Here is a 23663-nt window from a genome sequence, read left to right as displayed (position 1 = left end):
TGTAATATTTTAACACCCTCAAAAATTCTTTTTTACACTCCAAATATCTCCTGTCTTGCTCCTCTATCACTGCTGCATTTTTTGTCTCTCAGCCATTCTTCTTCTCCCTTTCATTTAGTCCCTAGTGTCGTGTGTCTGGGAAGGCTTGAATGATTAAACATAAGACAGAAACCTTCAGTGAACTGAACATCAAGGGCACCTGGAAGGAGGAAGGAGGGATAGAGAAGTACACAATGTCAGACAGGCGCTCCTGTTTGGACATAGATGACATGACAGGACCTGTGCTTCTGTAAGTGTCACCTATTGCTCTGTGACACTGAGTCCTGCTCAGTAGAGACTTAAGACTCATCTACCACACGGTGTCACAGGAGCAGTTGTAAAACTATACTTTTGTCCTTGAATCCTAAATCTATTTCTGGAGAAATCAGCGGATGCAAATCAGTCTGTTGTTATGCAGTAAAATCAAAGCCGCAAGAACATTTTTATAACTCAGCGCTGGGAACCAGATGTGCGGTTTTTGCTCAGATGTGAGTGTTGTTAGATTTTTTTTTTTTCATCGCACACTCTGAAACAGCTGTGACAAGGCAGAAGTCCAGGGGAGTTTTAAGTGCTGCTTTGCATGCTTTGTTTAAAGGCCAAATGTAGCGGCAGTAGCGCTAATTCTTTGTCCCATGCTGCACTGCAGCTCTTTTGTTGCTCTGCTCACAAAATCAACCATCTGGTGGCTCACACAGTGCTAATATAAGAGACAGACTAAGTCTATACCTGCACTATGAAAAGATTTAGATATAATTTGTTACTTAAGTTACTAAATTACTAAATAATAACAAACACAAAGGCTACAAAAATTAACTGCTGACAAACGTTAATCAGTCACAGAAACGCTGCTAAGTATCCTTCCAAAGTTAAGCATTCAAGTCAGCTTAACTCTTGATCTCTCATTATTTTAAAAACCAACTTTTGAGGCTGGCTCTGCAGCATACTCTGTTCTGAATTGTACTCAAGAGCTTCAGTGCGCAGTGGCAGATAGGTTAAAAACGAAAGTATTATAATTAATTTGAAGCTGTAGTGACAATAGAAAGAAGCATGCACTAATATAACTGATAAAAGTGCTTTGCATGATTTCAAAGTGTCTCCCGATGAGTATGAAAATGCTTTGCACTATTTACCACTGGATATGTACCTTATATATACATACAGTGCATGCTGTTTCAAATATATTGCATGTGTAAGGGGTCTATGGTTGAAACATTGGTGAAGAAACCTGTGCTGAGGCTTTGCTAATGTATTTTAAGCGTACTGTACATTTTAGCAACTGCACAATGGGGTCAGATCTAAATTATTTAGCATTTATGTGGTATGTTTTGCTGCAGATTGGGGTCATGTGAGTGTGTGTCTGTGGGTACTGGGTATGTGCATCCTTCGCCTCATTGCTTAGTGTGTGTGTATATGTGAGCAAGTTTTTAAAATTTGGTTGAGGAGTTATGTGCTGGTTTGTCTGTGTGTGTGTGTGTGTGTGTGTGTGTGTGTGTGTGTGTGTGTGTGTGCATGCACTTTTCTATTCTGAACATGAAGGTCCACCCAAGCATTATGTGAGCATTAAGTTCCATCCAAGCACATGTAATCCCTAACCAGCTCCTGGGCTCCTCATTAGCATTACACTGATGTTCCTCCGAACTTATTTTCCAACCCTCTGATATTCTCTGCGTGGCTGGAGGGAACAATAGGTCGTGTTCACATCAAATGTGTTATGTCATAAGTGTGACTTGAAGCCTTACTGCCCATGTCAGTCGGGCCTGATTTCACTCTTAAAGCCTGCTTCCACATTTTTACACATACCACACAGACACACACTTCAGTGTTTACACTCCCATGCCTTAATGTTTCCTGTGGGGCATTTGTACTCTTAAGGGAAGCCAGAGTTTTCCCTGGAGGGCTGTGCATGTTCTGTCCAGCTGGATCACTCCTACACAGCATATATAGTTCAGTTTGCACACCTGGGCTCACTCTTTTTTCCTCGCCCTGTTAAGATCATTTTCACGCTGAATGCTTTTTATATCATATACCAGTTTGTGCTTCTGATGCCTATTTTTGGTGAGCACTTGGTGGAAGCCATGGCTGCTACTCTTACTTACATTACAGGACCCTCTGCATATTCTTAGTTTCTGGTTCTCCACCTGATGATTTAAGAGCTTTTGTGACCAGAATGGGGTCATAATTAGTATAATATTAAAGCTTAAAACATATTTACATCAAATGTTACCCACACATTTTTCTGACACTCTGTCTCTTTCTGTTCAGCATGTTTATAGCTAAAACAAGTGCAAGCTGTCTGTGCCCAAAGTTGTTTTGTTTTTTTTATCATTTTGTAGTAATACAGAGTTGTAACATCTGTCACAGTTTTGGCTAATGAAATGCTTTGTTTTGGTTGGTGAAATGTGTTAAAAATAAGAAAAAGTAAAACTACAGACAATGATTTAATTTTGGAGAATGTAGCTTGTTCAGTTCAATTCAATCTCGTTATTTTTATATAGCGCCAATTCACAACAACAGATGCCTCAAGACAGTTTCTGTTGTAGGGTAAAGACCCTACAATAGAAACAACCCCAACAATCAGACGGCCCCCTGTCAGCAAGCACTTGGCGACAGCAGGAAGGAAAAACTCCCTTTTAACAGAAAGAAACCTCTGGGGTGTGACGGGGAGAGGAGGAGAGAACAGAGAGAAACAGGTGTAAACACACAAAAAGTGGAAAGAGGTGAGTGAAGAAGAAATGCGCAGTGCATCATGGGACGTTCCCACAGCAGCCTGAGCCTATTGCAACATAACAAAGGGATGGTTCAGGGTTACCTGAAGTGTCTGTCTCTTAAATCTGATCTGGGAGCTGGTTTGACAGAAGAGGGGCCTGATAGCTGCTGCAAATTTGGGGAAGTGTGCCCCTGCTGGGGAACAGCTGTAGTTACTTGTTACCTTGCCTCAGGCTTGAAACTTTGAGATGTCTGACGTGAAAAAGTCAACTCCGGTTTGCTGCTGAGTCAAAAGCAAGCACCGTAACACAAATAAACAAGTGCAAATACTACAGTTTACAGTATTATCTTAGCTGAGCTCAAGGAGTAAGGAGAGAAGTGGCAAAGTAGCTTGAAGGGTGACGTGAGTGAGGATGTTTTGCTACGTGGAGGAGAAGTTAATCTCTTCTGACTGTAGCGCCGGCCTCTCCCTGCCTCTACTCTGGTTTTTTCACTGAATAAAACCCTGGATGGTCTCCTGCTCTTGGTCTTGCTGATGGTATAGAGAGGTGAGGGTGGTAGCTGTTTGAATTCTGCTTAGAAGGTGAGCAAAACTCTAAACTACATATTCAAGAAGAATCTGTATATGTGCGATTTTACTAAATGCAAAAGACTGTACTGTGATTTCTTCCCTCCAAGAGGATTGTAAATGTGCATAAAATTTTGGTTGCCACATTGAACTGAAGTGGAGCTTTTTGTGTTAAATTTAAAAGTCTGGGACTACATATAGGCTACAGATGTGCAGGAGTGAGTCACATAATTCATATGTAGACATTTTTTTCAAGCCTTTATTTACATGTGTGTGAAAATTCCCCAGATTGTTATTGTATCGTATGTTAGGACAACTTGCGGTATTAAAGTGACGGAGCGTGTTCATCATATGAGGTATTCTAACTACATGAGCTATTTCGAGGGGTTTTAAATGCGTGGGATTCAGTTGAAAGGTCTGCACTGTGACACAGTGGGCGCAGAAGGGCTTAAGGCTAATATATGCCTGGAGATGCTAGTTATGCAACTCATTCATGCTTGCATGCACACACACACACGCACACACTTCAGCTCACGCTTCACTGTATTGGTATTACCCCATGCCATCTGTGTCCACAGTTTGCAAATAAAAGAGATGACCTCATAGGTCTTGTGTGACGTTCTATTATGACTGCTCACACGTACACACGGGTTTACACAAACACACACTACTCTCAAAACTAGATTGGCCACTCAATTATGTTTTATGAATGAGGCACTTGTAGAGGCATAATCAGCGGTACAGGTTAGAGAAATCAGCTGAAAATGCTTTGAAAGTGACATCTTTACAGCCTCTTTTAAAAATGACATTATGGTATAGTTGCTAAAACAACATTCCATGCTAAGGGAAACAATATTAAGTCAATCTGCGATGCAGAAGGTTACAGTTGTCATCGGAAGAGCAGATTTTACAAATAAAATAGCACACATAAACACTACTACATATTAAATGTTAACGCGAATCATTTGTTGTGAATGGACTGCGCAGTTATAACCCAGCATTTGCTCTTGTGTCATGCCTACCAATCCAAAAGTAATGCATGGTATTAACTGCATTATAAACGACTGATCTCAAAATGCTCTTGAGACTTACTACATTATGCCAAGGAAGCTAATGTTTGGCTGAAGATCAAGTGGGATGGAAGTCACACATTCTCTCACGAAAGGGCAAACACCTATTAAGCTCTTCACAGGACAAAGCCTGTGTTATATATCATCTTTTATGCTGAAGTGTAAAGCTTGCTAATACTATACAATAAATCCTCCAAAATGTCCCAGCTTTTCAAAACCAATTCCTTAAGTGGGGACATACAGTGTCAATGTACAACTGTCTTAAAGTTAACCTTGAGAGTGTGTCCTCTTTTAGACTCTTTTGTGTTATGTTGTAGCTCAGTGCTTTGTAATTGGCACTGAAGTGATTTAGTTGGTTTCTTTTGGTTCAGATGTGCTTCAGGTGCACTGTGGACAGCACTTTTATCTCTCCATAGGTGCTGTCTAACATTTGCTACTCAAGGTTCGCTATCTTGTCCAAGGATATTTCGAGGATACGGCATGCAGACCGGAGTAGGCAGGGATCGCTCCCCTGACCTTCCAGTTGGTAGACAGCATGCTCTACCACAGGAGTCACAGCGGCTGTGTTAAAAAGTAAAGTAATACAAGAGTATAAATTTATTACTAAAATTATTACACCAAACACATTTACATACATCCTTGACTCCGAACACTAAACTGTGAGTTCTTCTATTGGAAATGTTACATATAATATAACATTTCCAAAGATACTTTTTTGTATAGTTTAAATCCTACTCTGCTACACCCTAGTTTACACTCTTCTTCGCTGCCTTTGTGAGCACACTGATATCATAATAATGAATGAGAACTCCATGAGAGCTAACAATTACATGTATACTGTACTAAATACTACAAGGAAGTAAGAAAAAAACAGATGTGTTTCAGCATAAGGCTTTCCTCAGGGTTTCTGATACAAGTGGGTGCTGCCAACCATAAAACACAACCAGGACCCAATCAGTAACAGGCACAGGTGGCAACAACTAACAGTTTGTCAACATGCAAAACCAACAGTGCGCTCCAACCACCAAATCAACAAAATGTGCACAAAACACTGAAGCATACTCACAGACGAAAACAAACAAAACACTTGAATAAAATTCCTTATTTAATCCACCAGGATACACAGTTTGCAAATTATACATCCAATATGCTCCCCTTTGAAGAAGTTTATGTTTCTTATTGCTACCTCTTTTCAATGACATAATGACTCCAATTCCCATGAACTGTAGACCAAAAATGCCACATCCAGTCAGCTGAAAATGTCTCGCTATAAAGCACCTCTTTCTTCTCTCTCTTTCTTTCTTTTTTTTCTCAATCTTTTTTCCTATATTGCTTTCGTGTTTATAAATTCGAATCCTTTACTCCCTCTTAGTCTTACTTACATAGCATAACCCACAAGGACGTGTAAGTAAATATACTCCATGTATAGTCCTACAAGTCATCACATTACTCACTTGTATTTTTTTACTCTTGTTGATTTCATTTTGTGCGCAGGTGTAATAAATGATTGCATATATTACACTGATATGCTACTCTGCCATCTGGTTCCATATCACAGTTGTTTTACAGTGAGATATTAAAGAACTGGTGGCTTGCTTTTGTCTTATGTGGCCCGCTGACATACTGTACTTTGAGTGTGATGTAAAATAATTGCAGGCTTTTAGAGGTTTTTAAAGGATGAGTTCAAACTGAAATCTTTCTTCAATTAAGTTCATAAATGTTATTTCAAATTTATAGATGTTAAAACCCTTCAAATTTAAACCTTAAAGATGTACATAAAAGCAAAACCAGCTGTTCTGTTTTCAAAATTATGGCCAATAATAAAAGTTAAAAGTAACACTTACAGTCCCCAGGTCAATTTTCAGGGTGTTTGCACTGGTCTGCATTACTAAGGCCAAGGAGCTGTCCATGGTCCTGACTGCATGAGCTATTAGATAGTGGTGAACTCGATTTTCTTGCAGAAGCTGTTAGTGAGGATATAACATTACCAATTTGTCCACTCACTAACCACAAGTACAGAACAATCTCTCTCACACACTCAGTTATTAAGGACAGCTGCATGCATAGATACATTGACTGTAGATGTGCTATTATACCACTCACTCACAACGGCAGTCCAGAGTTTAATGAAGAGATCTGGAGGAAATAATCTGTTTATAATATCTCAAGATTTAAAGAGGACTGAGATAATCTAATGTAGCAAGATATGAATGTTATATATCTTAAACCCAGGGGAGATAATGCCTTTTGGACTGGAAAATGGTGTAAAATTTACATTCAAATACAAACGTTTGTCAACAGTGAGGAGAATATAATGTCAGAAACTTAAGCCATGAACTTCTTTTTGCATTTTACTTGTATAAAAAGGTCATGTCTGTAGTAATTACCTATTAAGGGCACATCTCTGTTTGTGACTTGCTGCTCACAGTGACGACGGCAGATGTTGTCAGTGTGTCTTTCCGCCCACAGTTAAGTGGAACAAAGTGTTTCCGCCATGACATCTAATTAATGACAATCCTCCTGGGGAAAACAGCACCAATCCTCTACCCACAAGAATCCTATTTAGAGTCAGGAGTAGCCATCCCACAAATCTCTGCAATCATGATTTCATCCCCCATCAATTCTGCATTAGAAATGCATCATCTCCTGGCTTATTTTCTCAAGTATTATTTTGCAACATTTAATATTGCTATTAGGATCCAAAATGTGTTTTTCTAAATTCAGCAAATCCAAGATCACATCCATAAAATCCTATATTAGCTTGCAAAGGATATTTGAATGCTGCAATTAATGTCACTTAATTGCTTTTTATTAAAAAAAAAGGAAGAATTTAAATCTCTTAAATATTTTTTTTTAATTATTTGTTATTTCATCAGACACAGCTGAGTGTCCTCTGTGATTGACATAAGGACTTATTTGCCATTTTTCTTTTTCCTATGTAGCCCAGTTTAGATTCAAGTGTGTATGAATCTGAGTAAGTAGATCAAATATAATATAGAGTCACTGACTATTTTATTAGCTGGACCTTGCTGGTTATGGTATAAGCTGGTCAAAGAGATGGACGTGCAACAATACTCTGGAATGCTGTGAACTTTAAACAATGGTCAGTTGGTACTAAGGGGGCCAGAGTGTGCCAAGAAACTATCCTTCACACCATAATGCCACCAACAACTGAACTTTTAATACAAAGTTGGATGGATCCATGCTTTCATCTTGTTTACAGTATACCTAATCTGACCTTCGAAAAGCTGGAGCAAGAATCGAGACATAACTGACCAGGGAAGGTTTTTCCAATATTCTTTTGTCCAATTTTGGTGAGCCTGTGCCTTTTTTGTTGTAACAAGTGGTTATTTGGGTTACTGTTGCTTTCCATTCAGCTCAAAGCATTCTGGCAAATCTCAGATCGACAAGGTATTTTCACTGGATGTTTTCACATTTTCGGACCATTCTCTATAAACCCAGAGAGGGTTACCAGTAGCTCTGCTGATTCTAAAATGCTTATCATATATGCATATCATCTCATCACCAACAACCGTGCCACAGTCATGGCCACTTCTTCCATCTTTCTTCCCCATTCTGATGCTCGATGTTTACATGCCTAAATGCATTGAGTCGCTGCCATTAAATATTTCTGTTAACAAGCAGTTAAACTGGTATAGCTAATATATTATCCAGTGAGTTTGATTACTTTTAAGCCACTCTGCTGTATCCTACATCATTGTGTCAGTAAAATGTGGTAGAAAATAAGAAAATAAATATTTTCTTAAAAGGGCATCTTCATGCCTGGATAAAGATATATTTATAGTCTAACTCACACAATAGTGCAATCCATATAACAAAATAATGTAGCTGCAGCTTGTTTTTTCATGACTTGATGAATCATTGCTTAAAGACACTGTATTTGTCTTATTTGTGGCAGGTGCCAGTTCATTTTTTGGAAATGCTACTATTATGAAGCTCCTAAAGCAAGTGTCAACAAGAAAGTAAGATATGAGCCAGTAATATAGATGCATAGAACATTTTGAGAGTTTAGGACCTTGGTGCCTGGCAGCCGTGAGCTAAGGTGGGTTTAGTAGCTAAATTTGTGGTTTTAGGGACAGAATGATAATTATGGTGATGGAAGGGAGAGTCTGTATCAGTGTGTGTGGGTGTTGTGTGGTAGGCAATGAGAAATGACAGTATGGAAAGGAAGAAAGAAAGTTATCAGAGTGAATTAGACATTAGCTGTATTGATGCCTCTCCCTTAAGCCAATCCAGCCTCTCTGCATGCACATATGGAACACAGATTTCAAGATTCACACATGCCTGCTACACTTTCGCTTGCTCTGCACAGATGTCAGTGCTGTTAAATCCCTGTTAAATTGCGTTTTTTCTTAAGAGTACACCACATTTCCATATCCTTCATATCGTCAAACCAGATTTCTTTGTTTATTTGTGGATATTGGAGGTTTAAATTGGCACGAAAATGTGTGTGTCCTTTGGCTTCGCAGTTTAGCTGTGTGTATACAAGATGTTAGGGAGTGTTAAGCTGAGCTGTGAATGTGTGATTCACTGGAAGTGGGAGGAAGTGGAGAAGCAGACATCATTCCTGAGGCCCATAAAAAGAAGCCTTTAAAAGGTCATTCTCTTTCTTTCTGTGGTTCTTTATTACTCTCTGTCTTTTGTTTCAAACTTTCTTTTCCTTGACGGGAAAGAAAGTTGAGCAAAAGAAAGTTTAGGGTTTCTATTACATTCAGTCCATCTCCTCCCCGCCTGTCTTATGGTGTCTGCTACAAGACCGTGTCCTGGAGATTTAGTGAAGTGCATGACTGAGACTGACATCTCCCTGTTTTTCATTTCTGCTTAATTAACAGCAGTATAGCAGGAGGATTTGTAACTGCTGCTGTAGGTGTGGTTCTGTACATTGAAAAACGCTGTAGTTTGCAGGGCTGTGATGTGGCGACATGAGTTACACAATAACAGCAGCAAGTGAACTCACTCACCAGTCTCTGTGTCTTCCTGTCCTTGTCTGTTCTCTATCTCGGTCTTGGTTTGATTGTGTCTCTCTGACATCCCTGGCTGTCACTCTGCCTGCACACAAAGAGATGAATGAATCTGGCTGGCCCCTCACCATGTCTGTTTTTCTCTCTCCTCCTCTTGTCCAGAGTTTATTGAGTTCCTCGATTTATTGTACTGATAAATTTGATCATAAACCTCTGAGCTCCACAGTCTTTTCTCTTGCAGAAGGTGATACAAAGCTTTGGCCATTTTTTAACTCATGACAGTCAGGTTCACGAGAGCATATTGCGCTGATGTATGGTGTGTCGATATGCTATTACATAGCGCTGTTAAGCATAATACGAAAGAGAATGTAGATAGACTGAGGTTTGTTATACTAAGCTGTCAAAGGGTAACAAACAATCCAAATGAGAAGCACAACAAAGATTAAAAAAAAAATGAGATGGAGAACAAGTCAGTGAAACATACAATAGCACAAAAAATAGTAGACACACACAGTCTGACAAAGGCTGACTCAAACTAAATAGAGTACTGTGCAAAAGTTTTCTTTATATTTTGCTAGGAAAATGGGGAATAAGTGCAGTAATTCACTGAAACATGCACAAACACGTGCAGTTAGTGCAACAAGATGGAAAGTCAATATTTGGTATGAAAACCTTTATTCTTCAACACAGCCTAAACGCTCTTAGGCAAACTTTCTTGTCATTTCTTTAAGCAGTCTTCAGGAATAGTTCTCCAGGCTTCTTAAAGGACATTCAGAGCTCTTCTTTGTTTGCTGCCTTTTGATTTGTTTTCTGTCAAGATGATCCCACACTGCTTCAGTAATGTTTAGGTCTGGGATCTGGGGAGGCCAATCCATGACTGATCTGCAATTTTTTTAAGGACACACTCCACAGCACGTACGTTTTTGACAGTCTACTAATAATTGGTAGCTTGCTAAGGTTGAATGATTCAAAGGTCAACATTAAGTGGATAAACAAACAAAAAAGAAAACGCAGCCAATGCCAAAAGGAGAACTGATGCTCAAGACCACTTTAAAAATGACAAGAAGTTATGGCTCTTTGGAAGCAACATATAAAGAAATTATGTCGTGAAGGGTAGCTCAAGACTTCTGTACAAGGAGGCCAGTTTAACAAGGAGCAAGTGAAACTAATGAGGCATGAGACAGTAACAGTAGTAGGTAGTAATATAGTACTTTCAAAATGAAGCAGGAGAAACAAAGAATAACCCAAACTCAGTAAACTTAACTTAAACCATTACAAGTGTGGCTCTGCTGTTTTGAATATAAATGTATAGAGGTTGTGTTTCAATGTATCTGAAATCCAAGTTTACTTTCAAACCTCACCTGGACAGTAACTGTTGCATTTGGAGACAGTATTTTTAAAAACAAGCCCTGCTCTTTTTCCCAACTAGACATACCAAGAAAATAAAACCTGTCATTAACTCCTGTTGCTTTTTGTTTGAAGACAAAGAGGAAAGGCCTTGGTGCTATTATAAATTACTTACCCACATTTTAATGCCGGAGTGTTGAGAATGGCAATCAGCAGTATCAGTGAAGTGGTATTATGTGCCGGGATATGAACAGTCGCAGTAAAAATCACTCTTGAATGCGCTGTGGCGTGATAGGAGGAGAGCACTGGCCTAGTTTAAGTCTGGCGTAATTATGTAATGCTTGAGTACCTGCAGCACCAGCGGCATGACAACTTCTGAATGTAGAGGGAGCAGACAGGAACTGCACATCACTTTTCAATCCTTTTACGTGGTTTGCAAGTTAATCTCGTCTTTAGCTAGGAGGGTTTTACTGACAGTGTGCGCACGATTGCTTATTTAGTACTCGACTAACATTCTGGCACTCCCTTGTTACATCTTTTTCTCCTCACTTTAGTTTTTTCCCCCCTATTTCTCCCTTAGATTTTCTTGCTTCCTGTTGCTCTTTCTCACAATTCCAATTTTCTTTATTTAGCCCCCACCCCTCCCCCCACCCCATTTTCTCTCTTTCTTTCTTCCCATTCCCTCATCTTTTTCAGCTTTCACCCTCGATTCCTAAAGCCACATACCAAATGGAGGGTGACAGTATGCAGCTGTGGGTTTTGTCCTCCAGACGGCATCTTAGAAAAAGATTTATCTACACAAACACACACACACACATGCACATACACACACACACACACGCACACACACACACACATGCATGCATACATATGGAGGGAACGATCGACGCTAACCTAAGTTGCTCAGGTCGCTTCTTTCACTTATATAATAATTTTAAGGTGGAGTTTTGCTGTGTGGCTTGCATACATGATGCACTCAGATATACATTTCTTTGTAAGCAGGAGGATAATGGAACAAGACAACCAACTCTTTCTTTGTTGCTTTCTCTTCCTTCTCAGAAAGCAAAGCTCCATGCTGCCTTGCAGGAGAAAAATCGTTTGAACCTTGAGTTGATCAACCACCATCTGAAGGCATCCAAGTATGACCAGGTGAGCGATTCAAACATGCACTGTGCAAGTATGCATCAGAAGTGCACACACACGAAAATGAAAGAAATCAGTGAATGAGTCTGTGATGATCAGTTTTTCTGTATCAGCGATGCAGGAAAAGAAACACACACACAGTGGCTTTGAGAAAAAGGAGTAGTCATATGATGGAACTTAGCCATCTTGCCAGATCAATATATCAGATTGATTTCCGCATATTAATAGTGTTGAGCCGCAATTTTTTTTAATGTTTTGCTTTCAAGGTGCCTCATTTGTTTTTGTCATTTATATAACTGTTCTTGAGCCATAGTTCTTCAGCTTTTCTGAAGGTCTGTCGAAGTTTTTCATTGGACATTGGCTTCTTTTTCACTCATTTTCAGTCCTGTCCTTGTTCCTGGCTGTTTTCATTCACTAATTTCTTTAGCTGAATCTACAAAAGTAAATAACAAATATATCAAACAGAAATGGTCTCAGTGGAAGAATGGCTATTAAGACACCATTCTTAAGCAAGGCAAACACAATGGAAGCTCTCTCATGGTTTGGGCCTACAATTCAAAATGCGTCAGATTTTGGTCCAACTTCGAAAGCATTTAATTAGCTACAGCTTCATTTTTCAGCATGACAATGATCCTGAACACACTGCCAGTGCATTAAAAGGAAAAAAGGAAAACACCTGAATAGAAAAACACACAGTGGAATATTATCAGTCACGGATTGACCTCCTTGGAGCTGTTATTGAAACATTGTGGGATCATCTTGACAAAGAACAGAACCAGACGCCAACATTCAAAGAATAACTTGAAGATGGAGAACTATTCCTGAAGACTGCTTGAAGAAATCACTAGAAAGCTCACCTAAGACAGTTTAAGTTGTGCTAAAGAATAAAGACAATCATACCAACTATTGACTTTAACCTCATTAGAATTGTGCAAACTCTATTTTGCCTTATCTGCTGTATTTCCACGTATGTTTGGACGTGTTTCAATTAATTGCTGCACCTATTTCTGATTTTTCTAGCAAAATATACAGAAAAAAGGGTTGGCTCAAAACTTGTGACGTGTAGTACACACACACACACACACACACACACACACACACACACACACACACACACTACTGCTACATTTCCCTTTCCTAATATTGTGCTTTTACTAATCCTGGCTCCTGGTTTCCTGACTTCACATACTGATACATACGCATGCACACAGACCCATAAAGAGAGACAGTGACTGTTTGTGATGGTAGGCGATTAGCTGCTCTGGCGCTAATTGTGACTTTCACAGAGGGGACAGATCTGACATGTGTCCAGGGACTCTGCTCGGAGCTTTTGCTCCAAAGTGTCACAGAAAACGATGCCATCTGTTCACCGACAAGGTGGCCACGGAGATGAAAAGAAAGTGGGGCAAACGTGTGTGCAGTCCTGCCACATGTACTCTATAACTGAGTGTGATTGGCTTGTAAGGGCAATTAAGACAAAGGCACAGTGAAAATGTATTTACGTGCGCATAAATAGATAGTGAATTAATGAAAGGGGGAGAAGAGAACGACAGAAGCTGAGAGTAAGAAATCAAGAGACGGGAAACAAGACAGGGGATGTGATTAGAGAATCAGAGTACATAAATTGCATTTGCTTCGTAGGATCTTTGATAGATTAGACAGAACTGATCAACTTAACTTTTTTATGTTTATCACAGAAGCAGTGTTATTTTGATTGCTCAGAGTCGTTACTGGTAACTTTCCTTTTAGCGACTGAGTTTTTAAGAAATATCAGAAATATAACTGATTAAATCGAAATGTTAAGCAAAGAATGTTGAATAAAAAACAACGTCTTTGCTTGTCTGGTTTAATTAGTAGCAGCAGCAGTGACACAATTGATCTCTAAATAAAATGATTAGATAAAATAGAAATATTCATCCTTGTTAAGCCGCATGTATCTTTGATGTACTTCTAAATGTTATTTTTGTGAGTAAGCTTATCTATTGTGTCTCTCATCTCATGCTAATTAATGAGATGATAGGTGTGGTTCAGCTCAGTCCTCTGAGGAACCGGCTTAGCTCAAGGCCTCTGACCGATGAAGAGACGAGCGGCAGAAACGCTCAAGTCAGCAACGCTGTCTCATCAACTTTAAATGGAAATGTGCTGATTAATTTCTCTTCAAACTATGAACTCTCAATCAACCCTCGAGCCACAAAAATGCAGCCTCTATTCATAAATGTGAAAAGTAGGTCTGCTGCAAGAACAAACCTCATAAAAATTGCATGCTTGTTTTGCTCTTTATAAAACAGACTGCATTTTGAGACTCTTCAAGTAAAACAACGACGCAATTAAAGTGTTTTCTTTCTTCGCTTTGTTGTGGTTTTCTCTTTGCCTCTTTTGCTGCTGACCTTTTTTTCTTTTCCACCCACAGTTATTCAAATCCATGTTTTAACAATCCACTTAACCTTCGCTTGTTTTTCATCTATCCCTTCGTTGTGTCTGTGCTCAATTCATGATTCGAATTCTTGCAGGTGCAATCCGACTATGACCGGCTGAGACAGACTTTTGCTGTAGTGAGTCAGGAGAGAGACGTGGCCCAGGAGCAGAGGAGCCAACTCCAGGAAAAAGTGGATAACCTGGAACACGTTTTAAAGGTGGGACAAAAATTTTTGCCTTAATAATATCAGATTTGAGTTCCTCTGTGCTGTTTCACCACACATAGACCCCTGGACTAAATATTTCACTCATTTCTTGTATAAATTTTATTGTCTTACCTACTCTTCGCACAGATTTTAGATTTAATTACCTGTAATTATTATTCAGTTTCTATGCATTTATTTGAGCCTAAATTTAGTTCAACAGATGACTAAACAATCTGTCTGTAAAGTCAACCACACACCTGTTGTACCCATGAGCAGATAAGATGTGATGACCCAAGCCTAAACCTCCCTTTCTTGCTTCTTTTTTTCCATTATATCAATCCATCTCACTCCGTTTCTCCAGAATTCCCATCTTCACCCTGGTAATCCATCATGTGTTCACTTCAGTGGTCCTCACACCAGTCATGATAATTGATTTTTCAGGCCCAGTTTTACTGTGACTCTTTCGGAAATATTCCCATTTCCCATGCATTTGTGTCCCCAGAAAACCTGAGAAGGAAACTGAGGCAATACATGAGGTGGAGTGTCACCGGCTTCATGGAAAGGCTGTTTTCTTTATTGTGTTCTGGTCTGCCAATAGTAATCAGACACAGTCTTGCTGCACTGCGAGAGGGACTCTCATTACAAATCCTCGCCTCCCTGCATCTCCTATCGATTGTCTGTCTGTCAGGATATTTGAGAGCGAAATGTACCCGCATGAGAAAAACTGACCAGCTCCCCGATACAGCAGAGAAAGCTTTGTCACTTTCTCATTGTGCATTGATTATGGAGACAAAGAAATAATTTAGAGAAAATTACACAGGATAATGTGGGTGGAGAAAGCAGAGATGGTAGAAACACAATGTGAAAGAAAAGAAAAAGACCTGGTTCAAAACTAATGAGATGCAGCACTGTCTGTATTATTTTTAGTCACATAATCTGATAACAAAAGTTTTGTTTTGTTTTGGTCAAAGTCTGGTATACAAGTTAGAACACAAGGTGGGAGGAAATAATTATTTGATCCCCTGCTGAATTTGTAAGTTTGCTCACTTACAAAGAAATGAAAAGTCTCCAATTTTTATGGTAGTTCAGTGTTATGCAGGCAGACAGAATATCAACCAATAATCCAGAAAAGAATAGATATTTGATCCTCTTTAACACAGCCAGAATTCTGGCTCTCACCGATTGGCTGTGTTTGGGTCTGGAGCTCCATGCAAGATCCTGCCTCATGGGGTGAGAAAGATGGTGGATCAGACCAAAACTACATGGGAGGCGTTTGTTAATATTCTAAAGGCAGTTGAGACCACAGTCACCAAGGACACCAATGGTAACACACTTTGGCATAATGGATTAAAGTCTTGAAGCACCTGCAAGGTTCCCCTGCTCAAGGCCACATGTACAGGCCCGTCTTAAGTTTGCCAATGAACATCTAAATGATCCAGAGAAGGCTTGGGAGGCAGTGCTGTGGAGAGATGGACCCAAAATCAGGTTCTTTGGCATCAACTTGTTTGCCAAGGACGGAGGTGGAAACTTATTCTTTTGGGACGTTTTTCTCCAAAGGGTGCATCCACTGGCCACATTTAGAGGCCAGTGGATGGGGCCCTGTACCATGAAATCTTGGATGAGTACTTAGACAGCAAGAACCCTAAAGATGGGTTGTGGATGGATCTTCCAGCATGGCTGTGACCCAAACCATACCACCAAGGTAACATAGGAGTAGGTAAAGAAAGAAAACTTAAAGGTCATGATCTCTTAGCCCTGCGATGTTTGGAAACCTGGTAACCAACTACAAGAAATGCTGCTGTGCTTGCCAACAAGGGTTTCTCCACAAAGTACTAAGTCATGTTTTCCTCATTTCATTCAATGTCATGCAAATCAATTTATAATTTTCACATAATTTGTTTTTTCAGGATCTTTGGTAAATTTTCTGTGTATCCATTAAAATGGAACTACTATAAAAATTAGAGACTGTTGATTTCTCTGTGAGCAAACATACAGAGGACCAAAAACTGCCGTCTTTAAAGAGAGCAACCAATTTAACTAGGAAACAGATTTTTTTGTAAAAAGAAAAAACCCCCACAATATTGTATTTAGTAGTTTTTTTCTTATCTGTGGCCATGGCTCATGTTACACTTACAAAACAGAGTTGAAGATGGTAAGATTTTTGTTGGCAGTGATCAGAAAGGACAGGATTAGAAATGAGAACAAACATATACACTAATAATCTGCAGTGACATCAGACCTTTGTTAGGCATGTCTGTGTGTCAACAGAGGTAAATACAGAGTGTAGTCTGAAAAATTGTGAAGCGTGATTATAGTAATGTGATGGAGAGCTGACCATTATCTGCCTGTGATTCATCTTCCCGTTGGATTTTGGGGACCTCCTGGGTTTTTTTTTGGTACACTGCTGACAGATGTTTCTAATTTGCCAGTGTCTTCCTCCTCATTCAGTAGAGACACAACCAGTTTATTGATGTTGACAAGTGAGACTGTCCTGAGGAACAGCCAAAGCATTAGCTCCAAATAAAGTCTGAAACTTCTCAACAACAAATATCAGGTCAAGCCTCAAGTTTTTGACAATAATTTTAAGTCAGTTCATAAGACATCATGAATTTTATAGGCAGTCAGTTGCATTTTTTTTTCAGGTGCCTGATGTCATATGCTTTTAATCCAGTTAAATAGAGTCTGTTTTGATTCTTGTCTCAAATAAGTCAGCATCTTTCTTTTGCTGTTTCAATCTAGTCTTAGTCAACTTTTCAAGGCTTCGAGTCCACATCAAGCAGTGTAGGCCTTGGATAACTCTGCAGTAGTCCAAGGGTATGAGCTGTTTGAAATTGTAATAAGTTAACCAAAGCAGATAAAGTGAAGGATCGCAGATCTTTTTAAAATGACAAAACGAGGTGTTTAAATGCAGGCGTGACCATTGGTTCCCGTGTGAAAAAGCAAGGGTTAAAAAAGCAGTTTCACTAAGGCTCCAGTGACAGCCTCTCAGCTACCCCGGTCCTCTGCAGCTTAGAGCTTCTCCATGATTATGCAAAGCAGCGACTGGCTGCTCAGGACACCTCGAAGCCACTCCGGGAGGTAAAGAAGATTTTCTCTTTTCAAGGGAGAAAGAACACAGGGAAAAAAATATGAATGTCAGAGCTTTCTAAGCTGTCTTTTCTTCTTAAGCTCACAGAGACATCCTATGGCCTTAATTCTGTTTCTGCAAGATGTGGCAGCTGGTTGTGACTTCATGCATAGATACTGTATAGTCATGACTTGGCTAATTTGGCAAAGGGTAGATTTGGATCAGGAGCGACTATGCGTGACAGCTTTGTGTGAGTCAGTGCAGACTATAGAGTATGTTTGGTGCAAGAGATATATATGTTGCAGAAGCCAGTGTTACTTAATGCTTTTCTCTTCACGTACCTTGCCTCTTAAGTGACATCGTATGTGAGGGTGCAAAATCTTTAAACTTTAAACAACCAAGATATAATGTGCTAATTACTAAACTTAACGGGCTGCTGGTAGGCAGATCTCCAAACTGTCATATAGAAGCAAGCTGTCTTCTTCTACTTCAGCCTTAGATAAACTAGGTGGTAATTGGTATTAATATTTTTATCCAACTCTTGGCAACCTTTCAAATGAATTGCTTGGTTTAATCTTTGAGGATTAGGCAATGCTTCACTTCAATTTGTGGGATTTATTACACTGAAGCTGATGCAACAACACTGTGGCTATTCCCATTTTTCAAGCAGTCTTCATTTTTCCTCAGAAATGGATGCAATGTCGCTAAATCAGGTGGACGGGGCTCAGATTCCTCAAAAGCTCTTGCCAGAGTGGTAGAGAGAATAGATTTACTCGATGACATTGAAATGTGAGAATCCTGTTTTCAACGAAAGATTGCAGCTGGGCAATTTATTATTTTTGCAGTAGTGTTAGAAATAATCTCTCCTCCTTCTGCTTCCTCTGTTTCTTCCTAGCATATGCATGAGGCTGTAGAGCTAAAGCAACAGTTGCAGACAGAGCATGAGCAAGCCTTGGTGGCCCTTCACACCAAGCAGAAGGAGATCAATCAATTGCAAAAGGTATGTGTAAAAACCACTTTAAGTCTATTTTTTTAATACTTTTGGCAGTATCCCTCCTTGGTTATCGACTTTTGTGTAGTGAATGTATGCCTAAGGTCTTTGTTAAGGTCTTTGGATACTGATGTCTTGAGCCACTTTATGGTGAATCACTGCTACTGTATCAGACAATACAGATACCTCATATAGTCCGTCCCCAAATCAGCAGATGTGATTACAAATGCAGCCATGGCCCCTTTGATCGTGTGATGAAGAACACGGCTAAAAATGTTGCCTTTGTAGTTGCTGATATATTTGTACACGTTACAAACATCTTGCAACATGATCTGACCTGTTGTGGTTGTTTTATTCTTGTTTGCTATTTCGTAAAAAAGAATATACATGTGTGTATGTGTTCCTGCTTACTGTTTCCTTCCTATGCTGATGACTGAAATAATATCAAATACCTTCTGGATTAGACCACAAGTCTAACATGATGAAAAGTGTCTCTTTCTCAGAAGTCTATGAGGTTTGTTTGTCTCATTTTGGTCCCATTTTTGCATTGATGTTTGTTCAAAAGAGAATCATTAATGTTCAAAAAGATGCAGATCATTCAAACTGAGACAAATTGATTTGCACAGTCGCTCAAGAGTGGGTTTAATTTCACTGCCTTTAACAGCCAGTACTTGGACACTAACATGTCCTAAAATAAACCAGTTGCTTTTTATTGGAGCTGTACCATCAGAAGTAGGCATCTCTTCAAGTACCAGCTCTGTTTGATGAACCAGTGAGCATCCGCCAGGGTATTGCGTTGACAGTATGTCAGCTGTGTACTGTCTATTCTACCTCATGGACTGTGATCACAGTGTCAGCTGTCATTGTGCGTTTCTGTGTGTTCTCTGCAGGCTTGGGTTCAAACTGACCAAGAGCATGAGGAAGCAGTACACCTGTTAGAGGTACAGTAAGCTAGACGAACCCTTATGTTTCCTGGATTGCTGTGTTTCTTAAACATAGTGGAGCTTTCTGTTTTAAGCAGGTGAATCAAAACACATCCTTAAGGTGGTTCATGTAGTATTGGGTCAGTTTTCCAGATGAAATAAGGGGAAACATGGATGAGCTGGTGATGAGGCTCTCCTTTTTGGAACATATGAAAAAGACCCAGAACATTACGAAGCTTGTCTATGTATTGAGGTCATTTTGAAAAATATCTCAGTCCAAATGTAAACGCAAAGAGCGATCTACTGTCTGTCAAGCACATGCCAAAGCAACAGGTGGCGATATAAACCCTAACTGGGAGGAAATGTTAGCTAATCAAAAGCCCACAATCTGACATCAAAAAGGAGATAAAAGCGCACACCTTTGATGTTGCAAGACACAATATAGAGTTTTTCTTGTCCGGAATTCAATTGCGTAAATGTAGAAACTTGAGTTTCTTTCTTTTTTTTTGTTTTGTCTGTTTCCAGTGCAGTTCTTAAGATATTTTAGCCTGGGCTAACATCAACCAACACTGCCATCTCCAGAGCCATCCTAAATTTGGGGCTCAAATAAAATAAGCGAGGTATATTTGTCAAATGAATGTATTAGTTAAACTGCGTGACTCACACCCACACCATTTTCAGTAATCACCTCAACTCTGCTGAGCCTGAAATTGAACGCAGAGATGCAGGAAATTATTTAAATTAAGTAAATTGAAAAGTGACGTTTCTTGGACTAACTAGTGCATTAAAACTGGCAAGACATTAAGAGAGATGTTAAAAAAGGCACCGTCTGCACACGCCTACATAGGCCTTCAACGACGTTTAATCAGGCTAATTGAAAACAGCTGCGTGGGTGGACAAACAGGGTTTCAATGTGGAGCCATACGAGGCAAACGAAGCATAAGTTTATTCTAAATTTGAACTTATGACACATGGATACCGTTGGGGTTCTGGACTCTCTTCTAATGAGGTCCCATAAGTAAGTTTCCCCCCCGTCTCTTCCAGCAGAGCACTTATCTGCTTGGCTACACTATTGTGTAGTTTTTTTCAGTACTCCACACCAGATTGTGACTCATACATCAGACTAGTCAGACAATAGCTTCTCCTTTGTGCTTGCAGTCACATTTCTGCCTCTATCTTCTTATTTATGTTGCTTTTGTGCGCTCCAAACTTTTCTGTTTAGTAGTTGCGTTGTCACGCGTTGCATTAACGCGACACGCCCCCCCCCGGTAATCGCTGACCCGCTGTTTCATCACAGACTTCTACTCAAAATAATTTTCTCATCTTACGTTAAATCCTTTTGCTACGACAATACGTCGCAGACTCCTTTGTGTGCGGTTCATACGAGGTCACGTTATTATCCATCTGGAGCGCTCTAATACGATTTTACTGAGCAAGCAGACTGAGTTTGGCTCAGAAAAACAGTTTGGTCAGAGAAATTGAAACTCTGTCGAGGAGATATCTTCTTAGAAATCACTGAATCAGTTGGTCTCTTTCACAGGCGCGTTTCTCTATAGTTATGGGCAAATATGGCCACAGGAGGGAAAGCATAGTTGTGCTGTCTGTAGGTGTGAAATCCCCATATGTTTTCCACTCTGTGTTTGTGCTTACGAGTCCATTTCAGTTTGACAAACATATTTGTCTTATTTTTTTTTGTCGACTCATAAATACATTTGTGTTCTCGTTGGTTTTTTTCCCCTTCCATTTGCTTTTATTAATGATCGGTTCTTTCTGCATTTTTTCCCTTTCTTTACTTACTACTTCTGATTTCCACATTTTGTCTGAACAGAACAATAAGGACAGAATGTTTCAGGTATTTATTTTCATCCCTGATTAGTTAGTTACATCGCCCTTCCTTTCCTCTTTGAATTTTCCTTTAATTGCAAACCTGTGAAAGCAGAATTATATTCTGTATCACCAAAAGTGATTATATGTATATTCACGCTTTCCCCTCTAGGCCTTCCTCTGATAGGATGTCTATGATATAACTTCATGCAGTGCTCACGCTTGGTTATCACAATTTAACCATATCAGTAAATGACTCTACACTTCCACATGTTTAGATTAGATTGCTAGAGATTCAAAATTATATACTGCTAAAGCCCTGAAGAATAATCACCTTTCACCTCCCATTCTTTTTTTTTCCTTCTCAGTCTTCACAATCCTTTCTGCTCTTTTTCTTAACTGCCAAAGGTCAGGGTTCGTGACCTGGAGCAGGAATGCCGGTCACACAGTGAACACTTTCACCAGCTGTCCAAAGAGCTGCTGAATTTCCGCCTGCAGTCAGAACCTGTGAATATCCTTAAAAGTAATACCACCTCTGCATCCCAGATCCCGCCCTCACCACAGAAGAAACTCTCGCAGGTCAGATTTGAAGCCCAGCCAGAGACAGGTGAGTCTCACCTCACAGCCAGCTTTGTATGAAACACACTGAGCCATAAAGGGAATTATGGGGCTGGGGGACGGGGATATAGCAAAACAAATCAAAAGTCTTAGAAAATCAGTCCCTGATATATATTTTTTTCTCTGGTTACTACTTTCCTCAGTTTTAGCTGAACGGTTTTATGTATTTACTTGATTGTGAGTGTGGTTCTGTGAGTATTAATGTAACTGTGTAATATAAAGTGGTGATATAAAACTGTAGACTAGCAGGGTTAAATATTAGTGCGGTCTAACTATTCTAAAAACATATATGCTCTCCAGATAAAAGCATCTACAAAATTATTAGTGCTTAAAAGGGTTATGATCAGATAAAATGATAATCAGAGTGATCTAATCCCCAGACAGCTCACATTATAGCTGGACCCACTCACTCCAAACCAGAGGTGGATACCATTAATGGAGACGGTGCTTATTCATGATCAATATCTGCCCTTGATCACGAGCCTGATGTATGACACGAGTGTAATTTAACACATTAGTATTCTAACAACACATAGTGCAACCTGCAGATGCAGCAAATAGAGCCGTATCAGTGATGTAGATTTATACAGTCTGGCACAAACCAAAGGTCTTTGAAGTGCTGAAAATCCTGTTTTATCTGTCTCTTCACTTCGGGCAGAATTCACTGATGTTTTTGTGCTAATGCATAATATTACATACAAACCACAAGAACGCAGTGATGCACTTGATCTGTGTTGTTTACGTATTGTTAATTTCTTCAGGGAATTCTGTTTTGTATTTTTTTTAAAGTCTGTTTTGCAGATAGGATGGGCTGATAGGGGTGGAGTAGCCTTCCAAATGAAGGGTGTTAGCTGTACCCGCAGGAGATCAATGGTTTTGCTCCAAAGAGCGCGAAATGGTCGCGGAAGGAAAAGGCAGTTACTCTTTATTTGCTATGGAAATCAATGTCTCCCAGGTGATGAGAGTGCGGCAGACACGCCGCTGCTGATCTCCCAGTTCTTGCCCTGCTCACCGCAGACTGGAGACGGAGAACCACCAGAGCTGCTGTCTGTCAAATCCAGCACCGTGACAACGGACCACCCCATCCACCCCCGACAGTTTCCCTCATCAGAGGTGGGTCTGTGTGACGCCGCATCCAAGAACATTGCATCCATGAATAATGCATGCATAACCTATTATGTTAATTGTTTTTAAATAATTAACTTACATATTCATATCTTGAAAAGGAATGGTCCAAGACTTGCTGCAAACTGCTAATTCTTAAACATGCTATAGGAAAGTCGCTTATCCCTGCTAATAACACTTGTCTTTAATTTGTTCCCCTCATTTATCTGTAGATGGAGGATGAGGCCAGCCCATCACCCAGGTCCAAATCTCGCTACACAGGCCAGGTCCGCCTTTGCACTGCCCGATACAGGTGCATAAGACAAGTTGAAATACAGAAATTTAATTTTGGGTTTTAACACACATTATCTTTAATTTTCCTTCACAAATTAATTAAAAATCTTTCTTTCCCTCAAGTTATAACCCTTACGATGGACCAAATGAGCATCCTGAAGCAGAACTCCCCCTTGTGGCTGGAAAGTATCTGTATGTGTATGGAAACATGGATGACGATGGCTTCTATGAAGGTGAGTCGCGCACACGCAACAAACATACAGCATTTGAAGCGGTCTGTGAGGCGATACGTGCTTCTGGCTCGATAAATCAAATTCTGGCATAAATCTGAAAATACTGTAACAAATTTTCTATTTGGGAGGATGG

General features: G+C 39.7%; 1 protein-coding gene across 3 annotated transcripts in view; it reads left to right on the top strand.

Annotated features, from left to right (window-relative positions):
* Nucleotides 1-23663, top strand: part of rimbp2a (RIMS binding protein 2a) — a 67428-nt gene that overhangs the window by 22123 nt on the left and 21642 nt on the right. The window contains exons 4-12 of one of the 3 annotated variants that reach the window (XM_025909099.1): nucleotides 11772-11861; nucleotides 14366-14488; nucleotides 18439-18543; nucleotides 19425-19475; nucleotides 21286-21309; nucleotides 21690-21888; nucleotides 22855-23012; nucleotides 23237-23316; nucleotides 23421-23530. In XM_025909099.1, coding sequence (XP_025764884.1) covers nucleotides 11772-11861; nucleotides 14366-14488; nucleotides 18439-18543; nucleotides 19425-19475; nucleotides 21286-21309; nucleotides 21690-21888; nucleotides 22855-23012; nucleotides 23237-23316; nucleotides 23421-23530 — 940 coding nt within the window. The remainder of the gene's footprint in view (nucleotides 1-11771; nucleotides 11862-14365; nucleotides 14489-18438; nucleotides 18544-19424; nucleotides 19476-21285; nucleotides 21310-21689; nucleotides 21889-22854; nucleotides 23013-23236; nucleotides 23317-23420; nucleotides 23531-23663) is intronic. The other 2 variants (XM_025909098.1, XM_025909100.1) reach the window with 2 other exon arrangements.

Source organism: Oreochromis niloticus, linkage group LG7 (assembly GCF_001858045.2).
Source record: "Oreochromis niloticus isolate F11D_XX linkage group LG7, O_niloticus_UMD_NMBU, whole genome shotgun sequence".
NCBI classification, from domain to species: Eukaryota; Metazoa; Chordata; class Actinopteri; order Cichliformes; family Cichlidae; genus Oreochromis; species Oreochromis niloticus.
Note: the sequence above shows the minus strand (reverse complement) of the source record. Positions and strands in the feature narration are given on the sequence as shown.